Source organism: Typopeltis vanoorti, chromosome 17 (assembly GCF_054136105.1).
Source record: "Typopeltis vanoorti isolate ZY-2024b chromosome 17, IOZ_Tvanoo_1.0, whole genome shotgun sequence".
In the NCBI taxonomy this organism is placed as follows: Eukaryota; Metazoa; Arthropoda; class Arachnida; order Uropygi; family Thelyphonidae; genus Typopeltis; species Typopeltis vanoorti.
This window is the reverse complement of record NC_143565.1, coordinates 17,510,633-17,528,873: the sequence shown is the minus strand read 5'-3', so window position 1 is coordinate 17,528,873 and position 18,241 is coordinate 17,510,633. Positions and strand designations below refer to the sequence as shown.

Here is an 18,241-nt window from a genome sequence, read left to right as displayed (position 1 = left end):
TAAAATTAGGTCATCTTACATGCACGCAAACTGAATTTCTGTAATTTTTATTAAAATTTATATCAAAAGAATCGGAAATGTATATGGGGGTGTGGTATCCCAAAATAGTAAGGGTACTAGCGAAGTGGCACAGGGATTTATTTTGGTGCCATTATTGTTTGACTTGTGTGTTGATGATATTGGGACAAGCTTAACTAGAGATATGCAGTTGTTTTCCAATAATGGAAATAGCTTCGTAAACCAGTTCGTTTTGAACTGTGAGGAGCAGAGCAAATGATGTGGCTTTGTATGAGATCTCAGCAGACTATGTGAGGGGCAAATGAGTGGAGCTATCAGTTTAACCCAAATGACTACATGGATAAAATATATCAAAAATGTACACTTTGTATCTATATTATTTCTATAATATTCAAGAGTTATATTGACTTTGTTGGACATTTTGCATCCATGTTATTATGGACATATATACACATCAAGGCCAGTACAGTGGTTAATGCAAACTGATCTCAACCTATAATGGAATGTACATTCCATTTTCTCCACTATACGCATTGTGTAGTTTTAAATTTCAACTAGGAATTCAATGCAAACACATGTGCGAACAGAAATATGTCTGCATACAGCAGATAATTACTGTTGATAAATTATAGAGGCTACTGATGTATTAAGAATAATTACTTTAATTTCCTGATGTTTCAACTTTCATATTAAGATCATCCTCTGAAGTATACATACATACATACATACATACATATTTGTATGTGTGTGTGTATACGAGGGTGGTCTGAAAAGTTCTCAGCCTAACAATGAAAAAACGAATTTATAATTTCAAAATTATTTTTATTTTTCAACATAATCTCCCTTAAGACTAATACATTTGTTCCAGCGATACTCCAGCGCCATTATCCCATCCCTGTAGTGGTTCTCAGTAAGATTTGCAAAATACCCATCTACAACTGCAATCACCTCTTGATTCGAAGAAAAATGCTGACCAGCAAGGAAGAGTTTTAGTTTTGGGAAGAGATAGAAGTCAGAGACAGTCAAATCTGGGGAATAGGGTGGATGTTCGAACAATTCATAGTGCAGATCCCTTAATTTTCCCATTGCCAAAACACCTTTGTGGGCAGGTGCATTGTCATGATGAAAGATGATTTTTTTCTTCTGCAAACTGGGTCTTTTCTCATGAATTTTTTCATCTAGTCTGGTTAAAAGATCAGAATGATATGCTCTGGTTATTGTTTTACCCTTATAATTAATAAACAAAATGCCTTTAACATCCCAAAACACCGATGCCATGACCTTTCCTGCTGATAGAACCGATTTTGTCTTCTTTGGCACTGAACAACTGGCTTCTGTTCACTGTTTTGACTGCTGTTTGGATTCTGGTGTGTAATGGGGAATCCAAGTCTCATCCATAGTAATAAATCGATGCACAAAATCAGTTTTATTCTTGTTGAAACGCTCCAAGCAGCACTGTTCAGAGATTTTCATGCGAGTGCATTTTTGATCTGCTGTGAGCAAGCACAGCACCCATCTTGCGCTTTTTCATTTGCAATTCGTCATGCAAAATATATCCTACACATTCTTTTGAAATGCTTATAGTCTTAGCAATTTCACACTCTTTGACTTGCTGGTCATCCAATACCATATCGTGCACTTGATCAATGATTTCTGGTGTTGTTACACTTTTTGGACGTCCTTCATGTGAATCATCTTCAAGGCTGGTATGACTACGTTTAAACTCGACAGTCCATTTTTTAATTGTCGAAAACGAAGGAGAAGAGTGCCTATAAACTTTTATGAACTTTGAATGAATTTCTTTTGCTGTTAAATCTTCTTATACAAAGAAATTGTATAAGACAAGCTACTTGGTAGAATGACTTGCAGTTTCACATGGATGCTTATGACAGATGTACCAACGTAGAAAAAAAAATCCTACCATTAGTGTTGCCATCTATGGTCAAGGCCGAGAACTTTTCAGAATTCTCGGCCTTGACCATAGATGTATATGTGTGTGTGTTTGTGTGTATTGAAGATGCCAAGAAACTATATTTCCTGGTTTTAATCCTTTATTCAAAAGGATTTGCAAGTAAACAAAACAATGTTTTGTGCTTGAAGTATCTTTGTCGGAGCTACTTGTATATAGAGGCTAATGATTTGACATCAGTTGCCTTAGTATGTATCCCATAATGCAAAGAAGCACACACACACACACCCTTTCAGATGTGTATAATGCTATGCATAATTGGAAGAGCTACTACCCAAACCAATTTCGACCTTTATTTAGGTCTCATCAGCAGGAGGTCAGACTTGGAAGAGATACCAAGGTTGAAGTAATTCAGAAGTCATATATTTTTCATATACAAGTAGTCAAAAGGTGTCAGACCTTGTAAATAAAATATTTTGGATGAGAGATAGCTGTTGAAAGTTTTTTGATTGTTGATTCTTTTGCTTACTTGAATAAAGGATTAAAACCAAGAATTTCTTGGCAACTTTAATTTATAACTTGTTTCAACATATAATACACGTTAAAAAACAAGTTTTTTAACTTGTTTCAACATATAACACACACACACACACACACACACACACACACACACACACACACACACACACACACACACACACACACACACACAGAGAGACAATCTACATAAAAATTCAAATAGTATGTCAAAGTGACACTAATTTGAATTCTACTGACCTGATCTCCAGTAAAGGGGGGAAAAAGTTATATCCTATTTTTACATTGCTATATGGCCAAAGAACAAATTCATATTGTTTTTTAATACTTTTAATACAGCAATAGTGGTCACCTAATCAATAATTTTGCATAAAAGTTTGTTATATTAAGGCTAAGATCCTGGGGTACTACAATTCTAATTAAAATTTACATTGATCTCTTAAGATAAAAGGTTATGTGGGTAGAATATGTGCCATCCATATTCTTGGAATTTTTAGACCATCATTATTGTGAAGATTAGGGTGGTTGTTTTTTGCTGATTAGAATTTCACATGCCTCCTTAAATTTGTACTCATACCAAGTTTTGGTTTAATGTAAGAACAGGTGCCTTTCCGATTAATTCTATGTAGAATATCCAGTGCATGATCAGAAAGTTCTGATTTACCATATTTATTAAATTTAATTACCATTAATGGTCCTTTTTCCAGGTAGGAATAGTGCATCTAGTTTCACCTATATAAGGCAGGTTTCAGGTGCATTGAATATGGTATACTCCAGGATGTGGGCCAGCGGAGGAAGAGGATCCTCTCAGAAGAGTTGAAAAAGTTTTTTTTTTTTTTATTTCAGGAGATTTAAAGGTATTAAGGTTTTATTTGTATAGTAATCTGTTTATTTTATCTGGTATCCCTTTAATATATGGAATGGCTACAGTTGTATTGGAACCTAGTTTATTTTTATTATTAGGTGCAGTCTTGTAAAGAATTTTGTTGATAGTATGTTTGCTGTAGCTGTTTATTAGGAAAGTATTGCTGGTAATTTGTAATTCATGCTTTAAGTGCTTGTTCATTGGAGCAAATGTAAAACAAAATAAAATAAAAGTTTATTTTATTTTGTGAATTAATTTTTAAATATGTATGTATTTAATTTTTTTTCCCACAAGAGATCAGGCCATGGTAAACAATTAACAAAACAATTAGATTCATCTTACTTTTGTGTAGTGTCATCTAGCTTATGTCCTGTACATATGTATATTTTCTTGATGACAACCTCAATACAGAGGTCGAAACATCGAATACTATTTTCTTAATTATAAGTAAAGTAAAATAAAGTAAGTAAAAGTAAAAATAAGTAAAGATTATTCCAACACTTGTGTTTCTGTCTCCATAAATTCTTCACTATGAATGCTGACTACCATGTAACCTTAAAAGAAAGGTGTGTATACTCCGGATAATAACTTTAATATGAAGTTCCAAACATTGGCAAATTAAAATAATTATTCTTAACATGATAGTAGTCTCCACAATTTATCAAAAAGAAATATTAATTTTTTATAGGAGAAAAAAAAAAGTACAGTAATTTAAAAAAAATTGTTGCCAGTGCACTAACTCAATGATGATGCACATGATGTACCAGATTGTTTTCATTATTATTTGCTTTATAAAAAAAAAAAAAAAAAAAATACAAAAATTTCATAGTAAAAAAATTGTGTATGATTCTAGGTATGTTAAATCTCTCGAATATGTTACAAACGTATTCACAGATTTGGATGTTCTTATTAGTTATAGTTCTTACTCTTGAAATCCCTGTTTTTTTTTTTTTTTTCAATAAATATTTCAAAATGTAATGATAATTTGAAATACCCTGTATTTTACCACTTTTTTAGAATTAGTTATAATTGGTACTCAAGACAATATTAATCAAATATAATTACTAAATAATGCTGGATCTGATATCCACTTGACTTATATAATATAATTTTTTTAGATTGCTTAAATTTTATTTAAAGCTAAATTTATTTATTTATTTAAATTTTATTTAAATTTATATAATATTTAAATAAAATTTTATTTAAATTTTATTTGAACAACTTTTACCCTAGGATGATTGAAAAAAAAAACACATTTTGATTTAAAGTTTTTTTTCTTTTCACTTATATCATGTGATTTTGCCCTCTGATTGTTGCTTTTCTGTGCTTTGTAGACAGAGTCGAACTCAAGTTATTGATGATACCAGCGACTACTTTTCCATTGAGTCCAACAAGTGGATGTCCAAGCGAGAAAGGAAAATTCTTCAGAAGAAACAAGATGAATTTCATGCTAAGAAACATGCATCAGGACTGTCACAAAAAATTACTTTGGACTTTGCAGGTAGACAAATCATTGAAGAAAAAGATGAAGTTGACTTTAATGATTTTATGAAGGAAGAACAGTCATCACCAGAAAGGCATTTTCAAGAAAAGACAAAATTTGAAAACAAAGAAGATTGGCCAGAAGTTGATCCATCTATACCTTGTGACCCACCAGTAGTATGTGGATTTTTATGTTTTTAAATTATAATTTACATTTTTACTCCATTATAGGTTTCATATCTGAAAAATTGATGTATAATTCTAGTTTTAATGGCACTAACATAGTAAAAGGATATTCAAAACATGTAGGCACAAGAATTGTACTGGAAAGATTTCTGAGAAGTAGGATACAGAAATGGGTTGATAACAGCAGTATTCTCTGTGTTTATCAACATGGGTTTGTTAAAGGGGGGATCATGTTTTACTAACTTACTTATGTACTATAACATGGTGACAGATACCTTGGACAGGAGAGATGCATATACAGTGATGTACTTGGATTTTCCAAAAGCTTTAGATAGACTGCCATGCTACAAACTGTTAAATAAATTGAAACAGATGGAATTGGATGGCAGACTTCCGAGTTGGATCAGTGACTGGTTGTCAGATAGGTATCAGAAAGTTGTTGTATGGGAGTTCAGTATCTATCCCAAAAGAGGAAGGTCACTAGTGGCAGAGGTCAGTTTTGGGACCATTGTTGTTCAATTTGTATGTTAATGATATTGGGATGGGTTTATCTAGTGATATGCAGCTATTTGCAGATGATGCAAAATTGGGGAGAGCAATGCAGAGTCAAGCAGATGTTATGGTCTTACAGGACTTGAATAGATTGCATGAATGGATAGGTTAAGTGGAACTGTCATTCAGTGTTGCAAAGTGTGAGGTTTTGAGATTTGGTAAGCAACAATTGGATGCAAATATACACTTGGTGGGAAAACGTGAAAGGAAAAATTTTGTCCTTTTTCCACTCCATTTGTTACTTGGCCCAATCTAAATGCTTACAGAGGCAAGTTAAAACTGTTGTTAACTCCCCGGAAAGTTTCCTCAAGACATGTGATCAAGTCCTACATCCTTATTGACATCAAGTTTACTCATTTCCTCATATATCTCTTACACACTCACCATCAGTGGCTCCTTCTCCCTTCCTACTGCTTTCAAGTTCTGCATTATGTTACTTTCACAAGAATGAAATACCTTAATGAATGCTCATTTACTCTCCACTATATCCTCCCAAGTGATTATAATTTTACCACTGTCACTGACCAATTCATCCTTCCATAATCATACTTTCTTCTACTAGCCATGTTTCAAAAGAATTTCCTAGGATTTCTTCTGTCCTCATTAGCTAACAGCTGCTGCTCATGCTGCAATTTTGCTACCCTTACCAAGTGAGTCACTTTTTTTGTGTGTTTGTTTGTTTGTTTGCTTTTGTATTCTTCATACAACTGATTCTTGATTTTCATCTTGTGCTGCTTCCACATTTCCTTTTTCTTCCAGATTGCATGGTTTACTTCTTAAGTCATCTATCTGGAAGAAAAAGGAAATGTGGAAGCAGCTATCTTATTTAATTACCTAACCTTTGGAATATATTCAGACATTGCTTCTGGAAATAATTCTTGAGTAGGGACCAAACAGCATTTGATCTCCTTCCCATCTGATTCCTCATTCCATGATATAGCTGAAAGCAATCTTCTGAGCTGGTTATAATCACCAGCTATAAGCTATACATTGATCACTTGGCTGACAACCAAGTGATCAATTCTAGAATAACATTCTGTGATGAGAGAATGAAATATAAGAACCTTGATTCTCATGTACCCTATGTTGTGTGCTGCCTAAGATAGTGGTCTTTCAAGAACTCAAAAAATACATTCTCTTTTCCTCCGAGATGCTATCTCTTCATTCTAATCTATATTGCCAAATTTAAAATTACCCATAAAAGTACCAGATCAACATAATAGGGGTGACTGAAACAAAAAAGACAAAAACTGGTGAGATCTTTCTGAGCAATAAATGCAAAATGTTATATTCAGGAAATGACAATCAAGGAAAAGAAGGAGTTGTCATAGTATTCAACACAAAATACGAGGCTAATCTTCTTGAATGGCAGGTAGTCTCAAGTAGAGTAATGTGGGAAAATATGAGAATGGGGAACTGGACAACAAGACTGATTTGTGCGTATGGTCCCACAGAAGGTTCTACTAAAGTAGAAGTGGAGGAATTTTTTGAGGCTTTAGAAAAAATAACTTACACAATGAAAAAGGAAAAGTTGGTCCTTGTTGGGGATCTAAATAGCAGAGTAGGAAATGATTGTCAGACATAAAAAATATTGGAAAATTTGGAGAAAAGACCAAAACTAATAATAATGGCAGATATCTGTTGGATTTCTGCTCAGGATATGGACTGGTTATTACTAACACCATATTCCAACATAAAAATGTGCACAAATTCACATGGAGAGCAGAGGCTAGGAATAAGAAAAGTCTCATTGACTATGTTATTGTTGATAGTGATTTTTTCTCCCTGGTGTAGGACACCAGAGTTTACAGAGGATTTGAAATTGGAAACTATCACTATTTAGTCTTGAGCAGGATAAAATTGAATTTCATATTGAAAAGAATAACATGTAAGAAAGTTTTAAAGCGAATAAAAGTTGTGCAGCTCTCAGATGTGAACTGTAGACTAAAATACACAAAGATTATTGAAGAAAAAATGAAAGAGTTTGAGAACAGGAACCAAACCTTGGAGATTCAGTTGCAAGCCTTGAAGAAAGCCCTGATTGATTCAATGTGGTGAAGTTGTCAGCAAGGATAGAAAAATTAGAACTCCATGGTGGACACAGGAAGTTAAAGAGGCAGTGAAGGAAAAGAAGAAAGCATGTCAAAAGTTCCTGGGAAATAAGTCAGCTTGTGTTCTTAGAGAATACAGAGACACATGTAAGAAAGCTAAATAGTGTGTAAAACAAGCTAAACAAAAGTCATGGGAGTACTGATAAGAACATAGAAAATAAATATCAAGAAGGTGGCAAAATATTCTGGAGGTTGTTGAAAAGAAGTTGCTGTAAAAGAAGTTAGAGATGATAAAGGTGACACGAAAACAGGAGAAAAAGATATCCTTGAAGTATGGAGTAATTACTTCGAAAAATTGCTAAATGAAACAAGCAGTGATAGCACAGTGGTAAAAAACACTCAGCAGGCATGTAGTCAGGAATACATATCCATACTTGAAGTAGAAAAAGCCATCAAAGGCTTGTAATGTGGAAAGACAGCAGGAGTAGATGATATTCAACCAGAAATGCTGAAGTATGGTGATATAAAAGTCTTACAGTGGCTGCACTGCATAGTTCAGAATGCCTGGACAGAGGGACGAATTCCCGATGATTGGAGTAGAGCTATCATAGTACCCATATATGAAAAGGGAAATAAAACTGAATGTGAGAATTACAGAGGTATATCCCTACTGAGTGTTGCTGGTAAGATATATGCAAGTATGCTTGAGAAACGGTTGAGAAGAATTGGTGAAGAACAAGCTGGATTCAGGTCCAGTAGAGGCTGTCAGGATCAGATCTTTACTTTACGACAAATAGTCGAAATCATGGGAATATAACAAAGATCTGTATTTAAGTTTTGTTGATTTGGAAAATGCATATGACAAGGTGCCAAGAGAGAAGTTATTCAATACGCTACAGTTATATGGTGTCAATGGAGCATTATATCGAGCAATACTTAGTCTTTATTTGAGTTTTAAGTCAGCAGTTAGAATAAAGGAAGTACAGGAAGATGGTTTAATGTTAAATCTGGTGTGAAACAAGGATGTACATTATCCCCTCTGTTATTCATTATCTATATGGATCACATTATGAAGGAAAGTGGTATTAAACATGATATCAAAATTGGAGATGTTAATGTCAGCTCTTTGCTTTATGCAGGCAATTTTATACTTCTAAATAAATCCGCTGCAAGTCTGCAAGATTCTCTGACTAAATTGAATAACTATTGTAAAGACATGATATGAAGTCAGCAATAAAAAGACAATCATCATCATCATCAAATTCCTGACATGTACCCTCAAGGGGGTGTACAGGATATGATAGTACTACATAAAAAATTTACATCATTACTAACTTCCTATCTACAATTTTCCTCCAAATCAGTCTGCTACTTGTCAAGACTCCAACATTATCAGATCTTATATTTCTATCGTCTAAGGCACTTTGTACCGTATCAATCCACCTATATCTTGGTCTTCCTCTGGGTCGTTTTCCTGCCAACCTGGCAAAGAACACTTGTTTTGCTAATCTTTCCTCGCGCATTCTGTTTAAGTGACCATACAACCTGAGATTAGCTCTGCTAATGCATTCCTGGATGCTGACAAGGATGTTTTTCAAGCTACTTAAGATTTCCATTAAGCAGAGTGCTGGTTTCATACCCAGTGATGAAATTTTTCTGCCACTTAAAGAGATTTACAAACATCCATGTCTGCAGTGGGATTTGAAGCCACAACCTGTCTGTTGGAGGACAGAATCACTATTCACTTTTCCAACCAGTCCAGCTTATTTGGCTGGTTGATTGACATAAGAAAGAAAGGGGCATAAAATTTGATTTCAAATTTGAAGAGCTTCAACTCAGCTCAGTACTTCATGCAGAGAGTCTTGTACTCCTAAATAAATCCAGTATCTTCAAAATTCTTTAATTAAATGAACAAATACTGTAACAAATTAAGGATCAAAATCAATATTAAAAAGACATACTTTGAAAATAGGAACAAACAATGAAGATAGATAGCTATATTTTCTTAATGGAAAACAACCTATTGTACAAATAAAACATCTGAACTGCTATAGGTACAATTTTTAGTGAAGATAGCAAATTACATGTGGAAATTGATAATTGAATAAGCAAAACTGGTATGGTAGGAAATTAATGAATAAATTCCCATGGAATAATAAAATTTGCGAAAAGAGGGAACTGGCAATATACAAGACAGCCTTGAAAGCACTTTTAATGTATGAATCTGTGAGTTAAGTTTAAAATGAAGTATTTCATCAGAAACTGAAGACCATGGATATGAGAGTTCTCCGAAAAAATTATTGGAATGGAGAGATAGCATTAGTGACAGAATCATCATTAAAATGAAGATTTTTGAAAATCCTTGATTTTGTTAGCATTCAAGAATGTGTGAACAGAGCTAGTTTAAGGTGGTATGGTCACTGAAATAAAATGAACAGGAGAGATTAGCAAAACAGGTATTTGAATGTCAGGACCCAGAGTAAGACCAAAACCAGTGTGGATTAATACAGTTAATAGTGCCTAAGAAGGCAGAAATGTATCTAAGAATATTGGACAAATAACATATTAATTTATAAGGAAATTATTGATAGGGAGTTAGTATAGTTGACTCTCACTATAGCAGAAACTATTATAACAAGCTCGCCGTAACAAACTACAAAAACTCCCGACCAAACTCCATAGTAGCAATACTACTCTAAATAAAATTCATTAAACAAACTATTCTTATAGTTCCTATAAGCTGTCTGTAGTGAGAGCCTATTATAATTATGTAATATATTATCATAGTACACCCTTTGAAGATTTGTATCAGGAATTGATGAAAAGAGTAACTATCTAGATCTTTGCATTATGCAGGTTTTTCTGTATAAATTAGTTTGAGATTTTTATTAATGAAAGATGTTTTTTTTTTTCCAGTTTATTGATACAAAAATGGAAAAATTCAAATTTCCATTAAAATCCACTTTGTGCAATGAGCAAAAGACTAAGCGAATACAAGATGCAGAAATTCAAATGATGTATGATGATGGTATGTGCATCAGCATTCAACAGCCTTATGCTTCACTCATAATCATGGGGATAAAAAAGTAAGATTTTTTCTATAGGATTTATTGTGTGCATGTATAATACTGTGAAAATTGTCCACATAAATATTAAAGGTTTATTTTTTTATATCATTATTGATGAAATATACTTGAGTTGAGTTTTGACACTGTGGTCTGGAGCTTGACTCAGAACGTTTTTCAATAAATTGTAATTTTTCAATTTTCAGTGAATAAATTTTCATCGGTTTTCAGTGAATTTGCAATAAATTCACTGTCTTCAATGAATTTTACTGACTTCAGTTTGGCCTTAAAGCTTTCAGACTGAATAGATGGCATGAGATAAAAATAATACATAATCCCAGAGCCAGTCACTTCTGAGCATATTTTTGTTTACAATCAAATTTGTAAGTGATAATTTAAGTGCTCAGTGTTAAACAGATTTTACCATTTTGAGGTTTCAACCGTTGAACTGATGAACAGTTGCCAACATTTCAGCTGCTCACATATCATTTTTAAGGTTTCTTAACTAGTATAAAAGAATAAGTGAATAATAAATTATAATGTTGTTTTATACTTTAACTATATAACAGGAGCAAAGAAAAGCTTATGCCTGAGGTATCTTCATGATTTGGCTGAATGAATGCAGAGGCAGTTGACTCCATATCATATTGGATCTCATCATCATCATCAATTTCCTGTTATGTACCCTCAATGGGTGTTCAGATTACTATGACAGAACTAAGCGATTAAATTTGCACTGTTATTAATCACCTATCAACAATTTTCCTCCAAATCAATCTATTACTTGTGAGCAGTGATGAGCTATAAGGGGCTCGCCCGAGCCCTTTGTTAAATTTTTCTCAAATTTGCAAGCCCCCTTGTTCTTCTTGTTTACTTTATTTTTTCAAAAAAAAAAAAAAACAGAAAAAAAAAACATAATTTTTTGAAATATATTAAGCAAAAAACTCATATGGGGACCTAACAAAGTGATTTTATTAAATAAAATATTATAGTTACTGTTACTACCATTTTACAAATAAGAATTCACTTTTGGTAATCGCACATAAATAAATATCTCTATAAAATAATGCCCCTTGATTGGTACCGTTGATTATCACTTGAAGTATAAAAACAAAAGAGAAATATAATGTACATTAATATTATTGTGTATAGATCATATTTATTTATTATTTATAGATTGTTTGTCAAAAAACTTCTATCGCAAACAAAAGAAATTTATTTTGTTTATAAAAAATGCGGACTATTTCATATATGCGATTTTGAAAGATTTTATTCTTATTATATTTTGATAGTTAAAAAATGTTTTTCTTATGTAAGATAAATTAACACAGATGATTGTGTGCAAATATTTCATGGTTAGATCATGAAATATTTGTTTAAAAATGATAGCCTTTACAGGTTGATTGTCCCCTCATACTTTTTGATTGACATTTGTACACAAGCTTTATTAATTAAAGTTTTTGTGTGAAATACTGCTTTTTTTTGCTCGACAATGCGAGCCCTTTGTTAAAATTTCCATAGCTCACCACTGCTTATGAGCACTACAATATTGTCATATTCTAACATTACTTACTTCTAAAGCACTTCTGGCTGAAGCAATCCACCTAGACCTTGGTCTTCCTCTTGGTTTCTTTCCTGCCATCTTGGCATCAAACACTTGTTTTGCTAACCATTCCTCACCCATTCTATTTAAGTGGTCATATCACCTTGGTTAGCTCTGCTGACACATTCTTGAATGCTAAAAATACCATGGAACTAAAGATAGCATTCTCCTGAATTTGTCATAATTTCCAGATTTGGAGTTCAGCATCTAACCTGTCCTGATTGGAACATCCATATAGTTGGCTACTTTCCAGATCAGTATGGCCTGATCACTGTTACTAACTGGTTGCAAAACAGTTATCCTTAACCTGAGACACTTTCTGCTGCTACAATCAAATCTCACTCTCTTTGGCCCTGAGTTTCTTCTTTCACATGCTGCTGGAGAAAGTTGTATTGCAACAGCTCAATAAATTCTCCTTCATTCTTGTAATGAGTTTTCTTTGCTACCCAATCAATATTTAGATAATTTAAGTTGCCCACAATAATTAATCATTTAGTACTCATCAGGGTAATTTGCCAGATGCATTTTTTCATCCTCTGCAAAATGAACCACCAGGTCTCTAGCAACACCTCACCGTATAATTCATTTTGTTAGCCTTGACTTACACTAGATAGCTTCAAACTCACAGCTATGCAGGATATTATTACCATGCTTTCCTATGTTTCTATCCTGACTGGACTCAAGTCATCTAATATCATTAGTAGTACTCTCCCTTCTCTCCAGTGTCATTCCTAAAAATATTATAATCCTTCACATTTGATTCCAGTTACTTCTTGCATTTGTGTACAAGCATAAAAAGTTACCTCCTCCTCTTTTGTCTTCCTATACTTAAATCTACAATCTGCTTGGTCCAGTTGACCAACTTTCTTTTTTCTCTCCTCAGACACTCAGAATGCCCCAACCCAAAATGTAGTCCATCCCTTTTATAGCCATGCTTGTTGATATTCATATCTATTACATCTACACATCCCAGCTGAATTTACATATGCATCATTAGTGTTCCTCTAAACATGGTCTAGTTTCCCTGACTCTGCATTAGATCTCATTCTAATAATTTCTCTGGACACCTGATGCCAAATCCATTCATCTGCAGACCATTCCTCTTATACGAGTCTTTTCTACATCAAACTTGCTCCACACATCCAAAAACTCACACCCATTTTTTCACACATAACTTATGCATCAAGTCATTTATCATATCCCTCCTGCTTAACTCATTACTAGTGTATCGCAGTAATATTCTTATTATTATTAAATGACATCTCCAGGGAGTCCAAAGACTCATCGAGGGAGGGCACAACTCTCTGTCTCTCCACCAACTGCAACTACCATCATCATCTACTGCCCACCACCACCACCACCACTAGATTTTCGCAGACAATCACAAACATCCATGCCCACAGCGGGATTCAAACCCACAGGCATTTGGTTGGAGAGCGGATATACGCTAACCACTCGGCCAGCCTGTTTGGCTGAGTGGTTAGCATATCCACTTTCCAGTCAAATGGCTGCTGGTTTGAATTCCACCATGGGCATGAATGTTTGTGATTGTCTGTGGAAATACTAGTGGTGGTGGGCAGCAGATGCCATTGGTGTAGTTGTGGTTAGTTGTAGTTGGTAGAATGGGTGGTGGAGACAGAGAGTTGTAGAGTAGATGCTCTCCCTCGATGAGTCTTTGAACTCCTTGTGGAGGTGTCACATAATAATAACAATAGATATAATATACTAACCATTTTTACAATCTAACTTTTTTCTCACTTCTTCCACGAAGCCTTTCTTAACCTCTTATTTATCACTACTTAAATCATTAGTTCCTACAAACACTTCCATTTCTTTTACTTTCCTATTCTGTTTCTCCATTGTGTTTCTCACATCCTTTATTTTAGCTACCAGGAAGCTTGATGTAGTGATTCTATTGAACATAATTTTGGTTATTGGATCACCATACCATATGACTTCTTTTTTTCTTATATTTTAATTGACTTGCCTTGTTATTATTATTGATAACTTAAAATAAATTGTTTTTGTTCTCTTTTCTGGTCTTAGTTGTTATTAGTATTATTATCCTAAGACACCATGGAATTACAGACTCATTCACTGACAGAGTCACCGGGGGGGGGGGGTCCTTTTTGTCGTACACACAGATCATCATACCATGCCTTAAACACATTCAAATTCTCTGCAGGCACCACACTCTCAGGCAATACATTCCAATCATTCACAACTCTCCATGCAAAAAAACCTGCTTCACACTCCCTTGCTCACACTGTCCTTATATACCTTCCAGGGATGACACTTGTTCTCTCCCAATCTCCTATCATTTTATGAAAAATTTGTTCAACATTAATCCTATAACAACCCCTTACTAACTTATATATCTCTGTCATATAACCTCTCTTCCACATATCCACTGGACTCGGCAATCTTTCCTCATATTCAATCCATAGATCAGAAACTATTTGGTCAGTCACTTCTGGATCCTCTCTAACATCTCTTCATCCTTTTAAAAACCAAATCTGTGCATACGTGGCCTAATTAGAACCTTATACAATGGAACAGAATCTCTTTACTTGTACAGGTCAGTGTCCTCTGCATCATTCCCAGAATTTGTTGTGTTGTCCTCACAATTTTGGCAGTATACGTCCTCTAAATTTCAGATCCATATACACTATCATCCCAATATCTCTTATTTTCTCCACCTCCAACAATATATCCCCACCAAGAGTAAATTCTACATCCCATCTTTGTTTTCCAAATTTTAAAATCTTACATTTTGCAACATTGAACTTTCATCCCCCTCCCGTGCCCACTCATTCAATCTATTTAAGTCATCTTGTAAGGCCATATCTTCTGTTCTCCTCATAGTTTGTCCCAACTTTGCATCATCTGTAAACAACTGAATATCTCCATCCAAATCTTCCTCAATATCATTAACATACAGGTTAAACAGCAATGTCCCTAAAATAGACCCCTGAGGCACACCACTAGTGACTTTACTCTTCTGGGATATTGCTCCCCCAAACACAGCTTGTTCATACCTATCAGACAGCCAATCTCCAATTCAATGCACTAGTCTAATATCCAAACCCCATCTGCTTTAGTTTGACTACCAACTTATCATGTGGCAATCTATCAAAAGCCTTTGAAAGTCTAAGTATACTACTGTGTATCCATGTCCAATGCTGCTGTCACCTTATTGTAATAAGTAAGTAGATTTCTAAAACATGAACTCCCTTTAGCAAATCCATGCTGTCCATCAAAGATGATACCAATTCTGGATCCTGATTCTCACCAGTCTTTCCAACACTTTTCTAACACCTAACACAAAGATTGGTCTATAACAGGGGTGGCCACAATGTGGCTCGCGTCACGCGGCTCTTCGTGATCTGCCAGGAAAAAATAAACAAGAAGAGGAGAGGAGAAAACAAAAAAGAGGAACAAAATAAAAAAAACAGAGGAGAGAGAGAAAAAAAACAGGGTTAATAAAAATTACTGCAATGAAAAAAGTTTAATTCAAAACATATTAAATGAAGTTTACTTTGAACAATTAGAATAATTTTAAAGTTAAAACACAATAATTTTAGCTATTTACTAGTAGAGCCTTCCTTGTATCCATTTTCTTTGTAAGCTCCTTAAAATTTTGTGTGTAATTAGTCAAAGTTGTTCTTACAAGCTCGTTACAATCTCGCCATGTGCACATTCACTTATTCCCGTACCATCGCATCGGTCAAAGGTTGCGACTTTTCTAAGTCTTGCTGGAATTATTTTGGCTCTAAAAGTACATGTAGTTGGCTACCTTTGATCTATAATTTGATGCTAGAATTCTGTCACCTCCTTTATGAAGTTGTAATATCTTGCCTTCATTCCACCCCTTTGAAACTCAACCCAGTGTAAGACTCGTGTTAAACTCATCCAGTCAGATTTCAACTCCCTGGCACATTCCTTCAAAATACATGATGATATATCATCAAGTCCCACAGCCTTATTAATATCAAGTTTGCTTAATTTGCCATATACCCCTTCCTCACTCACAGTCAGTCTCCTCCTTCCCCTTATCCACTGCTCTCAAACTTTCCTTACTGTACTGCTCATTAAATATCTCAACTATATCCTCTGCAGCAGTTATCCTTATGCTATTTTCTCTAATCAGTGCCATCCTACCATAATCATTCTTATTTTTTCTGGGTACATATTGAAGGAACTTCCTGTTTTTTTTTTTTTTTAGATAGTTCTTGATCTCCTTTCCACCCTACTCCTCATTCCATGCTACAGCTGCAAGCTGTCTCCTGAGCTCTTCTCATAATCATCAGCCTTGTAGTTTCACATATACCCTTTCCCCACAGAAGTCCTCACATGATAGGTAACCATCCCAGGTAATCACTTCATGGTCAGTCACACCAACTGGAGGGAGATTTGACACCTCATTTATAATAACATCCTCTGATGAGATGATCAAATCCAAGATCCTCAATCCTTGTGTGCTCTGTTACAATACTTCCTGAGGTAGTTGTCCCTCAACTTTTCTTTACTTCCAGTTGCTATTTCGTCATCCCAATCTATATTGCCATAATTAAAATCATCCATAATGATCACCTTTTTCCCATTTGCTTGGCTAATTTGTATACATTTCCTGATCACTACCCTCCATATTACCAGGTCTGTAGCAACATCCAACAATATATTTCATTATGTTCATCTCTATCTCTGCCTCAAAACCCTTATTACTATTTCTCCCTTGCATCTCTACCTTGTACGGACATAACTCTTTTTCTATCATCAATAGCATGCTTCACCTTCCTTTTTTACCCTTTCTATCTTCACAAAATATATTACATCATATCCTTCTATCTCTATTCCTGTCAGGATGTCATCCTCATCCCACCATGTCTCACATATTCCAATAATTTTGAGGTGAACAAACTCAATAAATGCAACTATTTTGTTTACCTTGTTTCTGATACTTCTGGCATTCGTATACAAACATAACAGCTTATTACTGGATCTATAACAAGTTTCACTGATACCACTTATTAGATGTGACTTCTCGAAACTTTCATCAAGCCATTTCTTTTTCTCCTTACTCTTCCCAGAATCTTCTGGGATCTTCAAATCCAACTGTTTTCCCTACATCCCAGGTCATCCCCTTCCCAATTGTCTACACAGACACTCACATCCTCTTGGAGAATCAACCTCTCTCACACTATGTTCCCCTGTCCATCCTGAGTCTCCTAATTTTCCCCTTTGTCTTGCACATTTGTTCTCTCATTCTCTACACTCATGCTACCCATTTCTTCATTCATAAACACCACTTCAATCTCTCCTTCCTTACTGTCAGCTCATTCATATCACTTCGTACTTGCTCACATTCATCCTATGCACTCATTACTATACTTCCAGCAGCATTCCCTCCAAATGACTCGCACTAAAACCATTCAAATGCAGTCCATCTCTTATACAGTTCAATTCTTCCTTCAGACTCATTCCACAGATTAACAAACTGCACTCTTTCTTTTTGCACATTTCTGCTAACATATCATTCATAATTCTAGCTCTGTCTCATCTCATCACTGTCATACCTGGGCAATACACTGACTACCTTTCCTGTCACATCACACTATTATCTTCTATCCTTCTCAATAATCTCCTGATAGCCAATTTTACATTCTCCTTGTTCCCAGTCAGGTCATTTGATCCTACTACCACTACTAACTCTTTTGCTCGCTTAGTCCTCATATCCAATGCCTCAATCATTCTATTCATTTTACCTCCAGGAAAACAAACTTGTGCATTTTCTCATTTATCACACCTCTAATAATGAAATCACCATACAATGCTACTCGCAGGTCTTCCGTTACCATTTCATACTATTAGTTGCTGTAAACTTTTTTCCTCTTTCTCTAATCCCTAGTCAATTTTCAAATAATTCCTTTTAATCTTGAAATTTCATATGATAATGTTTCTTCATTTATGTCA

The 18,241-nt window shown here is 34.6% G+C and overlaps 1 protein-coding gene across 1 annotated transcript in view; it reads left to right on the top strand.

Moving 5' to 3' along the window:
• LOC150097193 (activating signal cointegrator 1) overlaps window positions 1-18,241 on the top strand; it is a 127,007-nt gene that overhangs the window by 49,753 nt on the left and 59,013 nt on the right. The window contains exons 6-7 of the mRNA XM_090407083.1: window positions 4,664-4,988; window positions 10,517-10,686. Coding sequence (XP_090263209.1) covers window positions 4,664-4,988; window positions 10,517-10,686 — 495 coding nt within the window. The remainder of the gene's footprint in view (window positions 1-4,663; window positions 4,989-10,516; window positions 10,687-18,241) is intronic.